This window comes from Musa acuminata, chromosome BXJ3-8, assembly GCF_036884655.1.
Source record: "Musa acuminata AAA Group cultivar baxijiao chromosome BXJ3-8, Cavendish_Baxijiao_AAA, whole genome shotgun sequence".
Taxonomy (NCBI): Eukaryota; Viridiplantae; Streptophyta; class Magnoliopsida; order Zingiberales; family Musaceae; genus Musa; species Musa acuminata.
Genome location: NC_088356.1, coordinates 7022276 through 7041232, shown reverse-complemented (window position 1 = coordinate 7041232; position 18957 = coordinate 7022276). Strand labels below are relative to the sequence as shown.

Below are 18957 nucleotides of genomic sequence, written 5' to 3'. Positions count from 1 at the left end.
TAGATGTGTGTGCACATTACAGGTTTCAGTTTCTCTTGATGTGTTGGTTTTCTTCTATATGTCAGATTCATTCTCATATGAAGACTAATGCTGTCGTTTCATTTAGTCTAACCTTTTAATTCGGATATAGTTCAGACCAGAGATAGGCAAATTGTCTTGATTATTAAATCAGATTTGAGCCAAGCTTTGTTTGGCTTGACGCAGATGAACCATTTTGGTGGTGGCCCATTTTGGCTCTGCTTAGCGGCGCATTATTGCACGTTGAAACTAGCTTATATTCTTGTTGATAAACTATGTATACTCTCTTAGTTTTTACGCTGAGTTGTGTGTAAATATTTAGGAATGATTGATTATTCATCAAGCATCTTTTAATTTGCTCCATCGACAGTTCTATTTTTATATGAACTTCAGAATATGAACTTTAGATTATTAATGCTCCTATATATTTTTGAAATATAAATAATAAAAGAAAACTTTTAGCTAACTATAGATTATCTCTTGTAGTTAGTTATTTAGTGTTTCAGTTATTTTATTTTAAAAAAAAAATATTATTATTTTAATAATTACGAAAGTAAAATATCTATATCAATTTATCCTAATGTCATTAGTTTTATTAATAAAAATATGAAAATAAATAAAAAATAATAATTTTAATATTTTAGTTGGTGGTGACGAACGATGACATCGTTAGGGGTCGAAGGTGATTGTTGTGGACGAGGAGTGATAACAAAAAGTTAGGACCGCTCTGCATCGATATTGACGTAGTTGTTTAGTGACGTCACTCAGTAATTGTATTGGCGGCGACACAGATATGGAGCGGTGAAAGGGCACTCGACAAAGGTGTTGAGTGGGGTGTTGAGTGGCATTCCTTTACATCGTGATGTAGATATAGAGCAGTCCTCATCTTTCACTATTGCTCTCCTTAACCACAATAGCTATCCCTAGTCTCTACTAGCATCACCATCACTAATTAAAATATTAAAATTTATTTTGTTATTTTTTTTAGTGTTATCGTTGGTAAAATGGATGACTTAGGATAAATGAACTTGAATGTTTTATTTTCGTAACTATAACGATGTTAACTTAACTTTTTAAAATTTAACTATCAGAATACTAAAGGTCACACAGCTAAAATTCCTTGAGGTTGATGCTTACATGGATTCACATACTCTCTCCGGTTGTGTTAGTAGCTTGGAACTTAGCCAATTAGGTGTAATCGTCTCCTATAGATTTTGGCTTATTAACGTGGCATCTTTAGCATAAAATCAGGTTGATATATTCAATCAAGTATCATCATTTTCTAAATATATAAGTCAAATTAGTACTCTACTATTATGATTCAGACATTAGACATTGTTTGGAACGGGGATTTCTTCCCACATCCTAGCATTTCACCTAAATATTCTGTTAACTATCGCCACAAATTACAATTAGCTACTTGACTCTCTCTCTCTCAAAAAAAAAAAAAACAAGGACCTAACAAAATTTGTATATTAACATAATATGTATAGGGAGCCCCCTAATTAAATAAAAAATATATAAATTGACTATTTATACGTGAGAGTTCTAGTTGGGAAAACAAAATATAAAACCTATAGGAAATATTATGGTATCACCTCACAACGATAGTCGGTAACAACTTGAAAATCAATATTACGTTTCAGAATTGATATGATGCACACGCGTGTTACAACCTTGAAGCGACGTAGCAGACTCAAGAACGACACGCAGTCGTGCCCGAGATCGTACAAAGCAATCTCTTAGGGCATGAAATCGTAACAGTCGGCCCATGCCATTAGAATTAGACGAACCGATCACCTGGACTATCAATGGTTAGTAACAATTTACATATGACTAACCCTCGGAGAGAGGTATAAACGTCGACCTCCTTGCGGATCTCGAATACTTAATATTACAATAAAAATTTAACTTAAGTTTCGAAAGGGTTGAGCCAGGGATCCCCCTCCCGGTATCGACCTATTGTGTAAAGACTCAGCACCAGAGGCAATCCTAACTTCTCCTCGGGTCAACCTAAGAGACACTTACTATTGCTTCGACCTCGCCCTCATCTCTGCCTCGAAACACCTACGTGGATGCCCTAATACGATCAAATCAAACCGTACCAACTTTCATACCATGACATAAAGATCACAACACGATTACTACTTCGAACCTCATTTAAAACATTTGGAGAAGTCAGTCTCAAGATTTTTAATCCTCGTAGCAGGCCTTTGATGGTTGATGCCAAAATTATTACTAGTACGGTTTATAGTAGAAATACAGCTCAAAGCTAACCGGTGTTAATACTCTTCTCCTTCTACCCCCAACGCCCTTAATACCCTCATTCCACAATTAATGATTTGCTAATGGAGTATCAAAGAAGATAATCATTGTCAATAATTAATAATAAGCAATTTCTTCATTATTCTAAACATATAGCCAATGTATAAGTAATAATACCGTATATTTTCGTAGTTTATTCCCATCAAAGTGGGTGTTAAACGAGCTATCTGTGTGATGCAAGGGCGGTCTGATCCGAAAAGTATTCGGGATCCGGATCCGATAACCATCTCGGCCCACTATTGCCATCGTACGGTCAGGATTTCTCTGCTGCGTATTCCAACGGTCGGATTCCTTCTTCGGCCCTCCGCTCTCTTCTGTGTCTATTTAAGAACCCTCCAAAAACCCTCCATTCTCCCGATCGGTCTTCGGCGCCTCCAACGTTAGCGGCGCCGCTCACCGCTTCCTCCGGGCGAGCAAAGCTGCAAAGGTTAGCAAGCTGTAGCCTTCTTCCCTCCCTGCGCTCGGAATCCTCCGTCGACCCAAGACCGTAAACCCTTGTCAATCCGGTTCCGTTAGTTTTCCTCTTCTCCTCTTCTTGATCGACCTTCCACTTCTAATCCGAAACCATGAACTCGAACCATTCTGTCTCCGTAGCTATGGAATCACGGTGTTGGTTCTTCGTTTTCCTTTTCCTTGTTTTGAGTTGAAAAGTTTTCATCTTGGTGCTATGACCCCTTTGAAGTTCTGCTTCCATCTTCTGTATTGTGAGAAGACTTTCTTTTCTTTTATTCTTCTTGATCGTTGCTTCATTCCTGATTCGATGAGATGATATAGGTCGGTGGTGTTGAGCTGACTCGGAGATGTTGGTGTTGTTCGAAACCCCTGCGGGCTTTGCCCTGTTCAAAGTTTTGGATGAAGGGAAGCTGGATAAAGTTGAGGTGACAACGTCTTTTACCCAGTATTTGTCGATTTATCCTTTGAGTTGTTATGATCTTCTTCGTCTCGTGTTCATTTGGCTTGCTTGCTTTACCGTTTTCCACAATTTGCTATTTCAGGATTTGTGGAAGGAGTTTGCTACATCAGAGTCGGCTAGACAGGTCACTGCATATGTTGCCTTCTCTGTTCTGTTTTTTTTTTCCTTTTTTTGCTTATTTATGCGTTATCATCACAGATAGAATTATTCTTTCAAGTAGTGGATGCGACCATTATATACCATTGGTTGCTTTACGACACTTGTTTCTGTCTAATTGTAGTTTGGAACAATAAACATCAGTCTCGATGGATTTTGCTTATCAAATTCTTTGTCTGTGATCATAATGCTTTTACTTTGTTGTTCTTTCATCAGATCGTGAAGCTGAAAGCTTTCAATAAATTTGAGAACACTTCTGATGCATTATCTGCTGCAACCTTGTTGATTGATAGCAAGCCCAGCAAGGGTCTCAGGAAGTTCTTACGTGCCCACTGTGATGGCGAAACCTTGGCTGTGGCTGATTCAAAACTTGGAAATGCCATCAAGGAGAAGCTGGTTAGTTGTGTGTTGCATAACATGCTTGGTTTGATCATTGCAGAATCTCAGTTTTTCATGTTAAAGTACAATAGTAAATGGTTGATCTACAGAAAATTGATTGCCTCCACAACAATGCTGTGATGGAACTAATGAGAGGGCTTAGGAACCAACTGACGGAACTTATATCTGGGTTGGCTGTGCAAGATTTAGCTCCAATGAGTTTGGGATTGTCACACAGCTTATCTAGATACAAGCTAAAATTCAGCCCTGATAAGGTGAGTCCTTAATTTATTGTTTGCAATTTGTGCTAGGGTGTGTCAGTTGAAATGCTCAATTCTTTCTGTGTTTCAAAATTCTTATGCAAGGAATTTTCTAACTGATGAAAATAATAGCAATGCCAGCATGTACATTCTTGTACCTTTCCAGTTTCACATCTTTGTGGACCACATTTTAATTCTAATCCTGTACATTTTTATCTTTCTTCATGAGTGTAACTTCAATGTACCTTGACTTAATATGCCTAAAAGCTTGGAGATCTGTATATGGCTAATTTGTTTTTGGTTGACATATGTTTTGGATTCTTTTATAACTGCTTGTCTTGTGATCTTATTAGGTGGACACAATGATTATTCAGGCCATAGGTTTGTTAGATGATCTTGACAAGGAGCTCAATACGTATGCCATGAGAGTTCGCGAATGGTATGGGTGGCATTTTCCAGAGCTTTCGAAGATCGTACAGGACAATATTCAGTATGCAAAGGTAGTAAAGCTGATGGGAAACCGTACGAATGCTGTCAATCTTGATTTCTCTGAGGTAAATCACTGACTCTCTTAGAAAATTATTGAAACAAAAGAGCGGTTCTAATTGCCAGTTATTTTTTTCTAACAGGTACTCTCTGAAGATACTGAAGCTGAGCTGAAAGAAGCTGCAGTGATTTCAATGGGAACTGAAGTTAGTGACCTGGACTTAGCAAATATTAAAGAACTCTGCGACCAAGTTCTTGCTCTTTCAGAGTATAGAGCGCAGCTTTATGATTACCTTAAAAGTAGAATGAATACCATTGCACCAAATCTGACTGCTCTTGTTGGGGAGCTTGTTGGAGCTCGTCTTATTGCTCATGGCGGTAGTTTATTGAATCTTGCAAAGCAACCAGGTAGCACAGTTCAGATTCTTGGTGCAGAAAAGGTATGTTCTTGATTCAATGCCTTTGGCATTTTTATCATGTCCTCCTAAACTTTAGAAGACCTCTCATGAATATATCACACAGTAGTAATAAGGATTCTTTTACTAAAAAAGGTGGCATCTAATCATCCTATATTAATTGTGTCATTATCAAGTAATATAATTTTTGGATTTCCAAGCTTGAATGAGTATGTTTCTGGTTGCTGCTTATACAGTTCCACCGTGGCCTTTGCGTCAATTGCTTATGCCTAGAAATACTATTTGGTGGTTGGTTATTCTTATATATTGTTGTGTTGGTTTTTGCAATTAGCAAAAATTATATTCTTATAATTTTCAAATCTTTAGATGACCTGTAATCTGAAATCATTGTTGTTTTGTTGTTTATGTAGTTCGTATGTTGATGTTAGCAACAAAACAATTAATGCTTTATGACTGCCTTGCATCAATTATCTGTGTTGGCTTATTCCTTGAAACCCTAATCCAGTATTGCAGATTTCAATATTTCTTTCATAAACTTGGATTAAGATATTATATTTATTATGACAAAAATCTGTATAATTTTAGTTTGTCCCTGTTATTAACCGTTCATATCCAAAAAGCAATTTGAGTTACATAACACTACTCACTTTCTTGAAGCTTGATTATTCTAAAATTTTTTATTCTTTCTAGAAATTCACATATTTTCATAATGGCTTTATGTATTATAATTTAAGTATTTCCTTGCTTTGGATCTAATGTATTTATCTATTCTTAGGTTTTCTTTAGCTTCTAGTTGAATGCATGTCCTTCTAATCTATACCATCTCAATCGATGATTTTGCTTGTGCATCTGTATTTCTCATTCAGCGAATGAACTATGATTGTATTGCTTAGGGGTGGTGCTTATCTCATCTAATAGCAGCGTCATGGGATAGCCTCTCTTCTTATTGTGGGTATTGCTGTATATACTGACCCTTCTCAGACCCTGGATTGGCATGACTCTAATACATTGGTCCCATTTGAGGTTGGTACTTAACCCCATTGGTCCATGAGGGGGTTGTACCACCTACGGATTATGATCTGCAGTTGTGTTTCAGATTTGTGGCACTTTTTCCTAAACGGTGAAGTTGTTGAAATAAATGATCACAGTTTAATAAGTATTGTTTAATCTTATATGGTTAAGAACTGATGCATTGGCTATCTCCATACAAGAATAATACTCAAACTAACATAGCATCTACACAATTGAAATCCAGTTCAAAGCTTGTTAGTTTTCTTCCACCATTGGTTTTGGGACCTTATTAAACATAAAGCTAATGACTAGTAAGACAAAGGTATCTTATTTACTTTCCAAACAAGAGAATCTCAGAACTTTATTCTTGAGAACAATGAGAGATGTTCTCTTAAAACAAGTTGGAAGAGGTTCATGAGAACTGTTTTAGGAGAACGTATTTGCATGTAAACAGGATTATATGGGTGAGAACAAATGAAAAAGACCCTAATTCTTCTTGTAGTTGTAGATATTGAAACATTTTCAGTAACTGAGAACAAGAATTGTTTCATAGATGTCCTATTTTTGATTTCTAGAACAAGAAATAATGTTTCAGATACAAGAACAAATATGCCTTTAGAGCTAATATAGTATTTGATCCTAATAATAATAGTGCTTCTCAAGTTCTCATGTATATCAAGATAGGTGGCATATCCCATTCCTGTTATCTGGGACATGGAGCTTTCCAAGTAACTATGTTGAGACGAAGTCTGGATGAATTTTAGCCTCTATACAAAATGAATTTTGGTTTCTAAGCATGAAGGAGGACTAAGATATGCAAAAATGATATTGGAGAAGACATGGGACATATGAAAAGTGATGGGACGGAAACTATTGAAGTAATAAGAAATTATATTAGAAGTGGAAGAACACCGGAGATCTTTACAAGAAACTGTTGAAGGCAGAAAACCTTGTCACTAGTTGGGTTATATTCTTAAATATGATTAATATCTTCAAACATTTCAGCTGAGTAGAATATGAGGCCCTAAATTAAATTGACTGATGCAAATCATTTTCAAATAAAAGACGAGGCCCTAAAATAAAATTAAGAGTCATGCAAATCATAATTAAAATTCTGAACTTACAAGGAATTTATGGATGAAAAATATTAAGAGTTCCTAAAAATATAAATTTGGATGAAACATGCTAGGTAAAATTTTAACTTTTACCTAGATGCTTTAGTATGGATTGGGTTATATCAGTTCACTTCTGCTATAAACAAACAATCATTTTCATGTGATGACTTGTCATGGAAGTGTGCTGATCTCACAGCTGAATTTTATAAAACACTATTCAGAACATGATAATATTGAATTTTATAAGATTCTTATAGCTTTATACTTATAATATACACATTTTTGTAAAAACATGAATTTGAGATAGAAAATACTAAAAAATCTGAAATAATGAAGAGTAGGTCATGAAATCATAATTATTCTGTATTTGATAAAAATATAATTTATTCACTTACAAGTTTGAATTTAATGATTAGCTTTACTAGGATCTCAATACTTCTCTGATCACTATGCTGGTAAAGTGTGAGGCAATGCAAAGACAATAAATTATTTTAATAGAGTACACATAGGATTTCAAATTAGTTTCTAATCACATGACATTTTTCTACTATCTTCGTTATTTTCTCTTTTCCTTTGTCGTAGATGATAGTGAACAATAATGCAACAATGATGAAGGTCGATGAATGTTATTGTTGCAGCAAATGCAGATGCATTAATAATTGAGTCTTTTACACTATTCATAGTCAATTGTTTTTTCTTTGTCTTTGTTTTAATTTTTTTCCCTCCTTTCCCAAATAGCTTCTGTCTCTTTGTTTGAAGCTATGAAATTGACTAGACTTGGCTAAAATCTGGCAACTTTGAGTTCAATGATTCCTAGTGGACGTCACCTGATTTTTGACAAATAAAACCTAGCCGATGATAATTAATTTCTATTTTTTGGTAGATTTTGACTGGTTTCCACAACTAGGCCTAATTTTGATTGTTTTTTACAACTAGACTTCCGGTCTTGGAAAACGCCATTATGAATCATGCTTATTGTGTTAGACTGAGTGATAATGCAAGGTATAGATTTTGGTATTTACAGAGGTCTTCATTACGTGAATAATGTCTAATGTCTGAATCTTACATTCTAACATGGATATAACACTCAGGGTTATTCCTTGAGAGAGTATAAAACAAGGAAGAATTATATAAGATATTGGTACATTCCAAGGAATACATTAAGGGAGTGTGTTTAGTGTTAGAACTATATATAGTGTGTTCATGGAGTTCTCTATTAGCACAATATTACATCAAAGATCCATACTAAGCCCCTACATAATTGATGAACTTACTAGTCACTTACATGATAAACCTCTCTAGTGCATGTTATTTGCTGATGATTTTGTTTTAGTTGATGAGAGCTTAAGTGAAATTAATTATAAATTTGAACTATGGAGGCAAATCTTAGAAACTAAAGGTTTTAAATTAAGACTAAAACTAAATCTATAAAATATAATTTTAGTGATTCTAGAAATAGACATGAAAATATAGTTAGACCTTAGAAACTGAAGGTTTTAGATTAAGACAAACTAAATATGTAAAATATAATTTTTGTGATTCTAGAAATAGACATGAAAATATAATTAAGTTGGATGGATAAGAAGTCTCTTTAAGTAAAAATCTTAGATATCATGGATCAATTATTCAATAAGATGGAGAGACCGATGAAGGTATTATTCATAGAGTAAAAATAGGATGGTTAAAATAGCGAGGGGCGTCAGGAGTTTTGTGTGATCATCGGATACATTTGAAATTAAAATAAAAATTTTATAAGATAGTTATGAGATCAACAATGCTTTATGGATTTGTGTTGGATAGTTAAGAAACAACATATACAAAAAATTTGTGTTACCAAGATGAGAATGCTAAGATGGATGTGTCGAGCTACTAAGAAAAATAAGAAAAAATATTTTTATTTGTGAATAATTAGATATCTTTTCGACAGAGGATAAGATGAGATAAAATCGTTTAAGATAGTATGACTATGTGCTTATGACACTTTCGGATGCGATAGTCAGAAAATGTGAAATGATTAATAGTAGTGGGAAGAGGAGAGGGAGAGGAAGACCTAAAAAGACTTTAATAGAAATTATAAAAAAAAGATTTATGTATAATGAATGTAATTAAACATATGACAATTTTACATATCTCAATGATGGCAAAAAATCCATGTATCCGACCCTAAACAGTTGGGATTTACAGTTTTGTTATCGTCGTCCTTGTATAGATACATTCCAAGGGGATATATAGAAGTTGTGTCAATTGCTATTATTGGTGCAAGGAGAGGTAGAGTAAGACCTATAAGACTTCTAAAAACAAGATTAAAATTTGAGTGATCTTGGTTTAATTTGAGATATTGTGTTGTATATAACTCAATATTAGTATTGGATCCATATTGTTGACCCAAATAGTTGGGACATAATTATGTGGTATGTTGTTTGCTGCAGTTGGCAGTCATTATGTCAGCTCCTTATGAGGTGGAATACCCATGTGCATTCTTCTCCATTTAATCATTATAGCCAAAGGAAATCTGATATCTTCAGAGAACCATAATTCTTATCGCAAAGATTTCATTGTTTCTAGCTTCTTCTTCCTTGTGCAGATGTTGATAATCATATGTGCTTTATTGACATATGCAGGCCCTGTTCAGAGCTCTCAAGACCAAACATGCTACACCAAAATATGGGCTTATCTTCCATGCATCTCTAATTGGTCAGGCTGCACCAAAAATTAAAGGGAAGATTTCTCGTTCTCTTGCTGCAAAAACTGCTTTGGCTATAAGGTATGATGCTCTTGGAGATGGTCAAGACAACACTATGGGATTGGAAAATCGAGCTAAGGTAACATTTATGGTGGGACCTCATACCTCTAAGGGATATATGTATATTTGTGTTGACATGACATTTTTTGAAACTCTTGAACAGCTCGAAGCTCGCCTTAGGGTTCTTGAGGGCAGAGAATTGGGTCGCTCTGCTGGTTCAACAAAAGGAAAGCCCAAGATTGAGTTTTATGATAAGGATCGAAAGAAGGGTGCAGGGGCTCTGATCACTCCAGCAAAGGTATGAGTGGCCATATTGCCTAATTCAGCCTTCTGATTTGTTTTCTAGTAAAAAAATCTTGCAAAATTATATTTCAAGGAAGAAGCCCTCTAGAGAGCCCATAAAGTTCTGTTATGGTCGTCCACAAACACTGATTTCAATAAAGTCGGAAGTGCAAGCGCCTATTATGTATTTGTATTCAAGTAAAATAAGGGTTACCATACATTTTGCACATGATCACTATTACTTGAATTTATAATTTGCTTTTATTTTTTTTCATATACATACACAATCAATATGACATTCTTGTTCAAGAAATTAATTAAACAGTTTTTTTTTGTTTTTCTTTGCTTCTGCAGACATATAATCCCTCAGCTGATCTTGTGCTTGGGCAAACCACTGATCCAGCTCCAAAGAAGCCAGATAGTGAACATGAAGTGGCACGACCAAAGAGGAAGCACGGCGAAGCAGAACTGGCACCTACTGGAGAAGCAGCTGAAGGCTCTCTGAAAGAGGAGGGCGATGGCGAAGGGGAGAAAAGGAAGAAGAAGAAAAGGAAGGTCGAGTCAGTTGACACTGTCAATCAAATTCCCATGGATGAAGCAGAGGAGCCGATGAAAAAAAAGAAGAAGAAAAAGAAGGACGAAGCACATGCGTCAGAGTTAGCAAACCGTGATGACAGTGCTGCTCCAGAATCCAAAGAGGAACTTAGCAAAGAGGAAAAGAAGAAGAAAAAGAAGAAGCAGGCTGAAGAAGTGCAAGAAGCAGGTGATTCGGCAAGCAAGAAAAAGGACAAGAAGAAGAAGAAGAAAGATATGGGCCAGTGAGTTATATCTGTGTGCTCTGTGGCAAAATGTGCTTGGGAATGGCCTTGCTGTTCTCTAGTCTTGAGCTTGAGCTTAGAGAAACATGACAATTATGTATAAGTTTTTGTGTCTCTGTGGATTGACATTATGTTATTGTGGCTTACATTACAACTCCCAAATTGGAAGAGAGAAGATTTTGATTGGTTGTTACTCTACTCTTCCTGTTCCTAAAGCAGGTTGTTGATGCCACCTTTTGGCCCAAAGCATCAAACCTTCCCCACTTATATAAGTCATATAAGAAGTGCAGTGGCTTCAATGATGAACCCTTGATAGATTTCATGTTACAAGAACACCAAGATTAACACGCGAAGCCATCAGAACACATCACTTACACGTCAAAGCCGCAGGAGTTGTCGAAGATTCATGGGAGATACATACTTGGAGTCCCCATCAACAATATACTTGGCAAGGAAGAGATTGGCCGCCTCGCTCGGGTGATAGGGATCCCAAAAAACGTAGCCTGCGCGATCCTCGCACATGGACGACATCGGTCCGCACGGAATGATGCCTTGATACTGCCCGCCATTGCCACAGCACGCGTAGCTCGCGGTCTTGAAGCCTGCACAGTCCGGTGTGTCACGATCGAACACCTTCAGTGATTCCAGCCGAACCCGAAACGATGCTTACCGTAGGATCGGTAGTTCGTGACCAGCTCCATCACCAGATCATACACATTGGCAAGAACAAATCTGGCTCCGGGGAGGTTGTCATTGAGCTCGGCGAGCAAGTCCCTCAGCTGGGCATTGTACCGAACGGCGAGCAGGTTGGGCAAGCTGACACACTCGTTCTCCTTGATTCGGTTGATGGTCTTTTGGTAAGGGATGCATCCGACGGGTCCTACGTTGGACACCACGATCTTTCGCGCGTCGAGCGAGTACAGCCGCTGCCATGGAGTTCACGGAGAGAGTAAGTGAGGGATTAGTTGGGTGGCATGGGAAGGAGCGACCAAGTGTTCGAGGAAATTACTATGAGTTGGCTGCGCATGCTGGTGATGAGGTCGTTGACGAAGCCATCGGGTGAGTCGATGAGTCGTTCTCCCGCGGAGAAGAAGGGGAGAAGATAGTTGTTGAGGAAGTCATTGGATCCGATGGTGATGGAGAAGATGGCCTTCTTCCACAAGAACTGCTTTGCTTTGGCCTTCCCCAGCAGTCCATCCAATTGTCGCCGAGTGATGTTGAAGTAGTCGATTTGGACGTCCATTCCAAGCCGATTAACCTATCCAAGTTTGGATCGCATTACGTGCATGTTTATATATACAGACCAAAATTACACATATATCCCTCCACAGATAGTTCTTTTCATATTTGTCCACCCCATATATATATATATATATATATATATATATATATATATATATATATATATATATATATATATATATATATATATATATATATATATATATATATATATATATATATATATATATATCATCAAAAATAAATTTATGAATATGTCATTATAGTCAATTAGCTGATCACTAGCAATATTAAATGATATTAATACCCTCGGGAACCGTGGGGGGGGGGGGGGGGGGGGGGGGATCAATTAGTAATATTAAATGATATTTTAGATATTCAAGTTTTTATTTTTTAAAATTCAATGATAATCGTGACATTATAAGGATTCGAGCCCAAAAAAAACAAAGGAGATTATGATATTATGATTAATATTATAAATATCAATTGCTCTTAACAGTCGAGATATTTTAGATTTTTTTAAAATTTAAACTAATTAATATTACTTCCTATAATTAGTTATATTTAGTATTCTAATCTCTACATTTTTAAAGGTTATATTGGGATACCTATATTTACGAAAATAAAATATTAAGATCTCAGTATAAAATAAAAATTTTTTTTACAAGATTAAAAGTAAGGGATAGAGATTTTGTTGCGACAATGTTATGTTTCACTTTCGTAAGTATAAAAATATCAATATAACTTTTGAAAATATAAGAATCAGATTACTAAATATAGCTAATAATTAGCACTAAAAGTTCTGATAAATAAGAAAATAAATTTTTTTCTAGTGAGCAAGGAGAAGAGAAGCATACAAATATTCTTCCTGTCCCATTCAGAATTCCTGCACCTCCAGATGCATAGTTCACTCCATTTAGTATGACTGATCCTGTTGTATTGGGTGCTAAAAATGGTTGGGCATAACTTTTCTGCCCAAGTAACTCTCCTGCAGTATGTCAAAGTCAAAAGGAGCTTTAAAGACTGTAGAACACAAACTTGAACAAAGTGGATATGAAAATGCAGATGCAGATCCAAGAATTTGTATGCTTAATCTGCCCACAAAAACAGGGCTTCTAATCGAATGGGCTCACTGTTGTATCATTTTACCACCTACTAAGATGAAGATTTTGAATGAGCTTATGCACAACTGAAGCTTCTGTTCCTTTCTTTAAAGAAGTAGATGTAGGTTGCTGCTGTTACACTGCAAACGTGTGCAGCAGCACCAAGCAATCCTACACTGGAAGATTGCAGTTCACAATGCCCTGCATTGTGATGTCTGCAATGGTCAAGAAGAGAGGGAAGCTTATACCAATGATGTCCGCAATGGTCCTCCCGTTGGTGAACCTTCCGGTGGGCTGTCCACCGGAGGCCGCGAAGTCGATGCCGTTCGGTCGCAAGTCGGCCTTGGACAGCGAAGGAAGGTAGTTGTTGTTGCCGGCGTCGACGAGAGAGTCACCGAACACAAACGAAGCTCCCACAGCCTCATCGCCCTCACAAGCAGCTGCCATGGCGCAAAGCACCACAACCACCAAGGCCGAATCCATGCCCATTCCCTCACCGGCCTCTCGCTGTCACTCTGTGAGATGCTTAAGGCTACGATGGAGTTTATAGACCCTGTTTTCTTGACGAAGAGTAAAAAGAGCAGCAAAGAGTCAAACTTGCAGTACTGGCAGTGCTTGCTTGCTATAGCAAGTGGAGTTGGGTTTGACGCTCTTCATGTCGATGGAGATCGATGGTGGTTGATCCACCACTCTCAACGTAGCACACATTCCATGGCTTTTCCTCCACACTTTGTGAAGCCAAAAGGTGCTCCAAAAGATTGATCGTGTTAGCTTCATAATTTTAGGTAGCAGTTGGGAGAAAAGAATGAATGCAAATGGCGAACATTATCTTAGGTTTACTCATTTGAGATCTCCTATCGGTGGAAAAGGCTGCAGATTAAAGAATGAGAGGAACAAAGATTGCTTTGCTTGTCCACTCCGCTGCACCTCGTGAAGACTTGCACGTCTAGCTGAAACCTCTCGAGATTGGTCTTAGATCAAATTGTGGTTGACCTAACCACATATAGTCGTCAATGTTGGATTCAATTTGCAATTTGGGTTATCCACGTTACCGTAAAAAATGAGAGCTAATTACATATTATCCCTTGTAGTTGGACCTTTTTAGCATCCTGATCTATATACTTAAAAAAATTATATTCAAATTTTTAAAATTATAAAAGTGAAATATTTAATCTTATTTACCTTAACATCGTTGATTTTATTGATGAAAAAGACAACATGTGATAGCATATGCATGAATGACATAAAAATGATGGATAAAAATATAATTTCAATAATGCTGGTGGACGATGGCACCGTGGGTGATTATTATAGTGGTGATCAACAAGAACGATGTGATGGTTAATCTTATCAATGTCGATCTAAACATCGACGACGAGGAGAAAGAGGAAGCAAAGTTGTGAGACATTTGCATCAGAGTTGACGTCGGAGGAGAAAGAGGAGAGAGGTGAGGTATCTACGTCGGCACAACATCGCTCCTCATCTTCCTCTTCTAGTAATATGGTAGTCGACAAAAATGAAGAGGAGGCAAAGCAATACGATGTCAACGCAAAGGAGGCAGTGCAGTGCTGCACCAAATGATATGGTGGTCGACGAGAACAAAGAGGAGGCAAAGCGATGTGGCGCCGACGCAGATGTCTCACATGTCTCCTCAAGTGTTGACGTAGATACAGAGCGATGTTTGAGGAGGAAGAGAAGGTAGAGCGACACTGGATGAGGAAGAGGAGAGCAAAGTAGTGTGATGCCAACCCGGATGCTTCACCACTCTGCCTCCTCTTCCTTATCGTTGTTGATATTCAGATTGACATCGAAAAGACTGACCATCGCATCGTTCTTACTAACCACTACCACAACAGTCACCCACGATACAATCATTCGCCATCATCATTAAAATTACCTTTTTGCCTATCATTTTTATGTCATTTATGTACGTATTATCATGTGCTGTATCTTCCATTGCTAAAATCGACGATGTTAAGATAAATGAGATTAAATATTTTATTTTCATAGATATAAATTTTTTATAGAGGTCAGAATTATCATGTGCTGTATCTTGGTAGGGGTCAGAATTATGTTCTCTAGCAATATGTTTTCCGGTAGCCGAACTAATTAAAATATATGTATATCTTTTGTCCATTGATTTCTGATGAAATGGAAAGAGTAGCAAACACAAAATAGATCGAGAAATCCCCACACATCATGACTCGCTCACAGTCTGAGCTTTTTCCGAGCTGTTCTTCTCTGAAATGGCCACCACCTCTTCTGCTTCCTCCACAAAGATTGCCTCTTTGAAGTCCGCAGAGTGTTCACCCACTGACTCCCCTGCAAAACAAGTCATATTCAACGAAGAAGTTGTGATGAACAGCTGCAGCATTATTTATCGTGTCTTAATGATTCTGACATCATTTCAATTTATTGATGCTGCTTTCTTTTTAGATTCTCGACGCGTGATACGTTGGCTTGTGTTCTTGATATCGAGTCGTAAACAATATCATAAGATTAATTTGATCGTTCAGCATCTTTGTTCTAACTCAAGGATTCATGAAATCGTAGGGATGCGTACCGTCGTCGACGTCTCCTCTCGTGCTCGTCTCCTCTTTCTCCTGTAACGCTTTGGAGGTCTCATCCGCGCTGGTCTTCGATTCAGAAGCGTCAGCACCTCTATGCACGCCCGCAGCCATCTCTACGTGATCGGTTCCCACCGCATCGACGTCGGAGTTAGTCGACACCTCGAAATCCTTCGCGTCTCGCTTTGCCGACGACAAGACTCCGTCCGGTGACTCCGTGGACGCGAGCTGTGCCTCCTCGCCGTTGACTTCGTGTAGCCGTTTGGAGCCGTCGTCGGTGGCCGTGGAGCCAGTTGTGGTCGAGGACGCCTCGCTGTCAAAAGCCACACTCGATTCCTTCCGGAGAGGACGACGAAGGCTGACCGTGTTTCCGGTGGCCACGTCCTGCTTCGAGCTACAGCAACCCATTTGCCGTGGACGAGAGAGAGGGAGGAAGAGTAAAGAGTCCGAGAGAGAATGCAACGAAGAAGAAGTTGGTGAGATAGGAGAAAGAAGAGACATCAACAGCTTCCTTAAGAAAGATTTGACAGTTGTAATGACAGGAGGATATAGAACAAGATTTGACCGCTGCTATTTTTGTTGGATTATGTCTATTTTTGTTCCTTAACACATAAGACTGCTGCTATTTCTGTGACTTGGAGTTGGAATTACTTTATTATTATTATTTTTATTTTTCAAGAAAAAAATTATATTATATACAATCTACTCTTATATGAAGTCAAAAACATATCAACTATGCAAGAATGATTCAAGGAGGACACAATCTAATTTGATGTTTTACTTCTGGCCATTTTCTATCCTCTCATGCTTTACCTGTGAAACCCACAACTTGGATCCATTCTGTAGCCTTCTTTACCCTTTCATCTTCTAGTTGTGAACCCTACAACTTCCATCTTGGAAGAACAGCTCCACAGATCCAAATGGCCTTCCAACATTTGGGTCCACAGCAATTAACCAGATATCACCACCAAGTCCTTTGTCACACGCTTCTGGTGGCAACCTCAGTCAGATGCAGGCACTATTCTCTACTTATTGTGAGTCACAGGTATCCCCTGTCCATTGATGAACTGCGATAGATAGATATCCTCCAAAGAGGTACAAACCTCACCTTCTACCCTCTGTTTTCTACTGAGGGAATGCAGTGGTGAGAGTAACTTGGTATGTTTTCAGCTGTGACAATGAGATAGAACAGAAGTGATGCCCACAAGAAACCTAACATGGACAGACCTGTGAATCACCAGTCTTATCACTCATCAATCCCAATCATGGAGGCACATCACCCCTTTTTGGTTCTGTTTTCCCACCTTAATCCAATTCCTTGGTGTCATCACACCCCACACACCCATGTTATTTGATGCCTCAAGTTTGTCCCCTGGCACCCCATGCCAACCTGTGCCATGCCTCCTCCATCATCTTCTTCTTCCTCTCTCTTCCTCCTCTTCTAAACCTTGTTTCTCTCACTCTCTCACAGGTTTAGTTACAATGGCCATCGGCACCATCCTCGCCTCCGTTTCTTCCACACTGTACCACAGGAAACTGCTCTTCTCAGCCTTTGCAGCGCTGCTGCTTGTTGTGGGGAAGCCCAGGCCTGCTCACTCTTTCCCTCTCAAGCTGAAGACCTCCACCATCTCGGCGGCGCCGGGTATCCTCCCTTACGACCCCAAATTCTCGTCCCTTGCGCCGGCGTTGGCTCCAGACGTAATGCCGGTGTTCCCCACCCCCGGGGGCAGCGCCGCGGCGCCGCCGGCCAGCTCGTTGCCCACCATCCCATCCAGCCCGAGCCCGCCGAACCCCGACGAGCTGCAGCCCAATTCGGCCACCGCTCCTTCCGGCTCCGCCGCCCTGACGTCGGCCGCGGCGCGCTCCAGGGGCAGCCTCGGCGGCGTGAGCGTGGCCATGGTGGCTGGGCTCCTCCTCATGTGGTGGTTGGATGTTGCGGGCAAGTGATTCCCTGCACTGCCTCTGTGATTATTTTAGACTATATTACTCGTGGTGGAGTTCATCTTTTCATACTGCTTGTGGGTTGTCGTGAATTTGATCTCATTGACCGCATAAATTATTGGAAAACAGGTGGTGAAATGATGTGTTATCATTCACCGATCATATTTCTTTTTGCTTTCATTCACGCACTCCATTGCCTGCTGCTGATACAATCCACCATGTTCTTCTCTGATTGTGACTGAAACATTAGCACAGTCTCTTTCTTCTCTGTGCTACAGAATTAACCAGTAGCAGTGATGCAATCCACAATGCAACACGACCCTAATCAACCAGTGAGGATGTGAATCCTTAGTGAGGTGCCAGTCATCAAGGTTAGGCAATCCACACTTGAGACCTCAGTCAACTGATGGAGATGAGTCACTGCACACAACTGTGGCAGAAAAGAAGGCTTGTTTTTGCATTGCTGTGGCTCTAACATGTCCTCTGCATGTGAACAAGGAAACAGAGGGTCTGCAATGATAGGAAAAGGACAGTGTGGAGGTTTGAAAGGTAGATGGGGCTATTTGGCTTATACTGCACATGTGATGATGGCTTCACCTCTTGAGACTCTGCAGCCAACCTTCTTAGAAAGATTAACTTTCCTCATTCATCATGAGAGAATACCACAATAGTTACTCATTGTTCAATGCAACATCAAGTCAGGGAGTGAAGCATCAAATCAACCATGAATGACTGGTAAGTTCTTTTTTGTTTCACCTCAGACAATGTCTTCAATGTCCTTTAGAAGGCCAACAAACAGAGTAATTATCATTGTCATTTGATCATTAATTACTCACATGAGTTGCCAATTAGTAGTGCTGCAAGAAAAGGCCAGCAAGACATCTAGTGGAAGACCAAAAGGTCATGGAGTACAAAAGTGACTCTGGAGCCACCAGAATGGTAATTTTATATTCTAGAGAAGAACAGCTGCTTTTTGTCCTCAAACATGAACAGCATCAAGTGAAAAAAAAATCTTATTTCAATTAGCACATAACCAAATGCAAAACATGCATGAAGAACAGAACAAAAAAAATATAATGAAGTGTTGCAGTTTTGCTAATATTCTTACCAACTACAACTATATCATCAACCATATGCAAACTTTCAATGTAAACCCAGTAACATATATTTAAGGGGCCTAAGT

General features: G+C 38.7%; 3 protein-coding genes across 3 annotated transcripts; 2 read left to right on the top strand and 1 right to left on the bottom strand.

The window, feature by feature from the left end:
- The first annotated feature begins 2652 nt into the window (after positions 1–2652).
- On the top strand, positions 2653–11119 carry LOC135646142 (probable nucleolar protein 5-1). Its single transcript, XM_065165347.1, has 10 exons — positions 2653–2770; positions 3118–3221; positions 3339–3380; positions 3629–3808; positions 3901–4065; positions 4404–4604; positions 4680–4976; positions 9700–9900; positions 9985–10119; positions 10458–11119. The coding sequence occupies exons 2-10, from the start codon at positions 3144–3146 to the stop codon at positions 10923–10925; spliced, it is 1767 nt and encodes a 588-aa protein (XP_065021419.1). The 5' UTR covers positions 2653–2770; positions 3118–3143; the 3' UTR covers positions 10926–11119.
- Positions 11120–11211: 92 nt separating this feature from the next.
- LOC135646143 (GDSL esterase/lipase At2g23540-like) lies at positions 11212–13794 on the bottom strand. The gene is made up of 5 exons (XM_065165348.1): positions 13515–13794; positions 13021–13151; positions 11931–12179; positions 11592–11847; positions 11212–11523 (listed from the first exon to the last, which is right to left on the bottom strand). The coding sequence occupies exons 1-5, from the start codon at positions 13753–13755 to the stop codon at positions 11300–11302; spliced, it is 1101 nt and encodes a 366-aa protein (XP_065021420.1). The 5' UTR covers positions 13756–13794; the 3' UTR covers positions 11212–11299.
- A 3521-nt stretch (positions 13795–17315) lies between these two features.
- LOC135645722 (classical arabinogalactan protein 26-like) lies at positions 17316–17780 on the top strand. The gene has a single exon (XM_065164370.1). It carries the CDS (start codon positions 17316–17318, stop codon positions 17778–17780), a length of 465 nt encoding a protein of 154 aa, XP_065020442.1.
- Positions 17781–18957: the final 1177 nt, after the last annotated feature.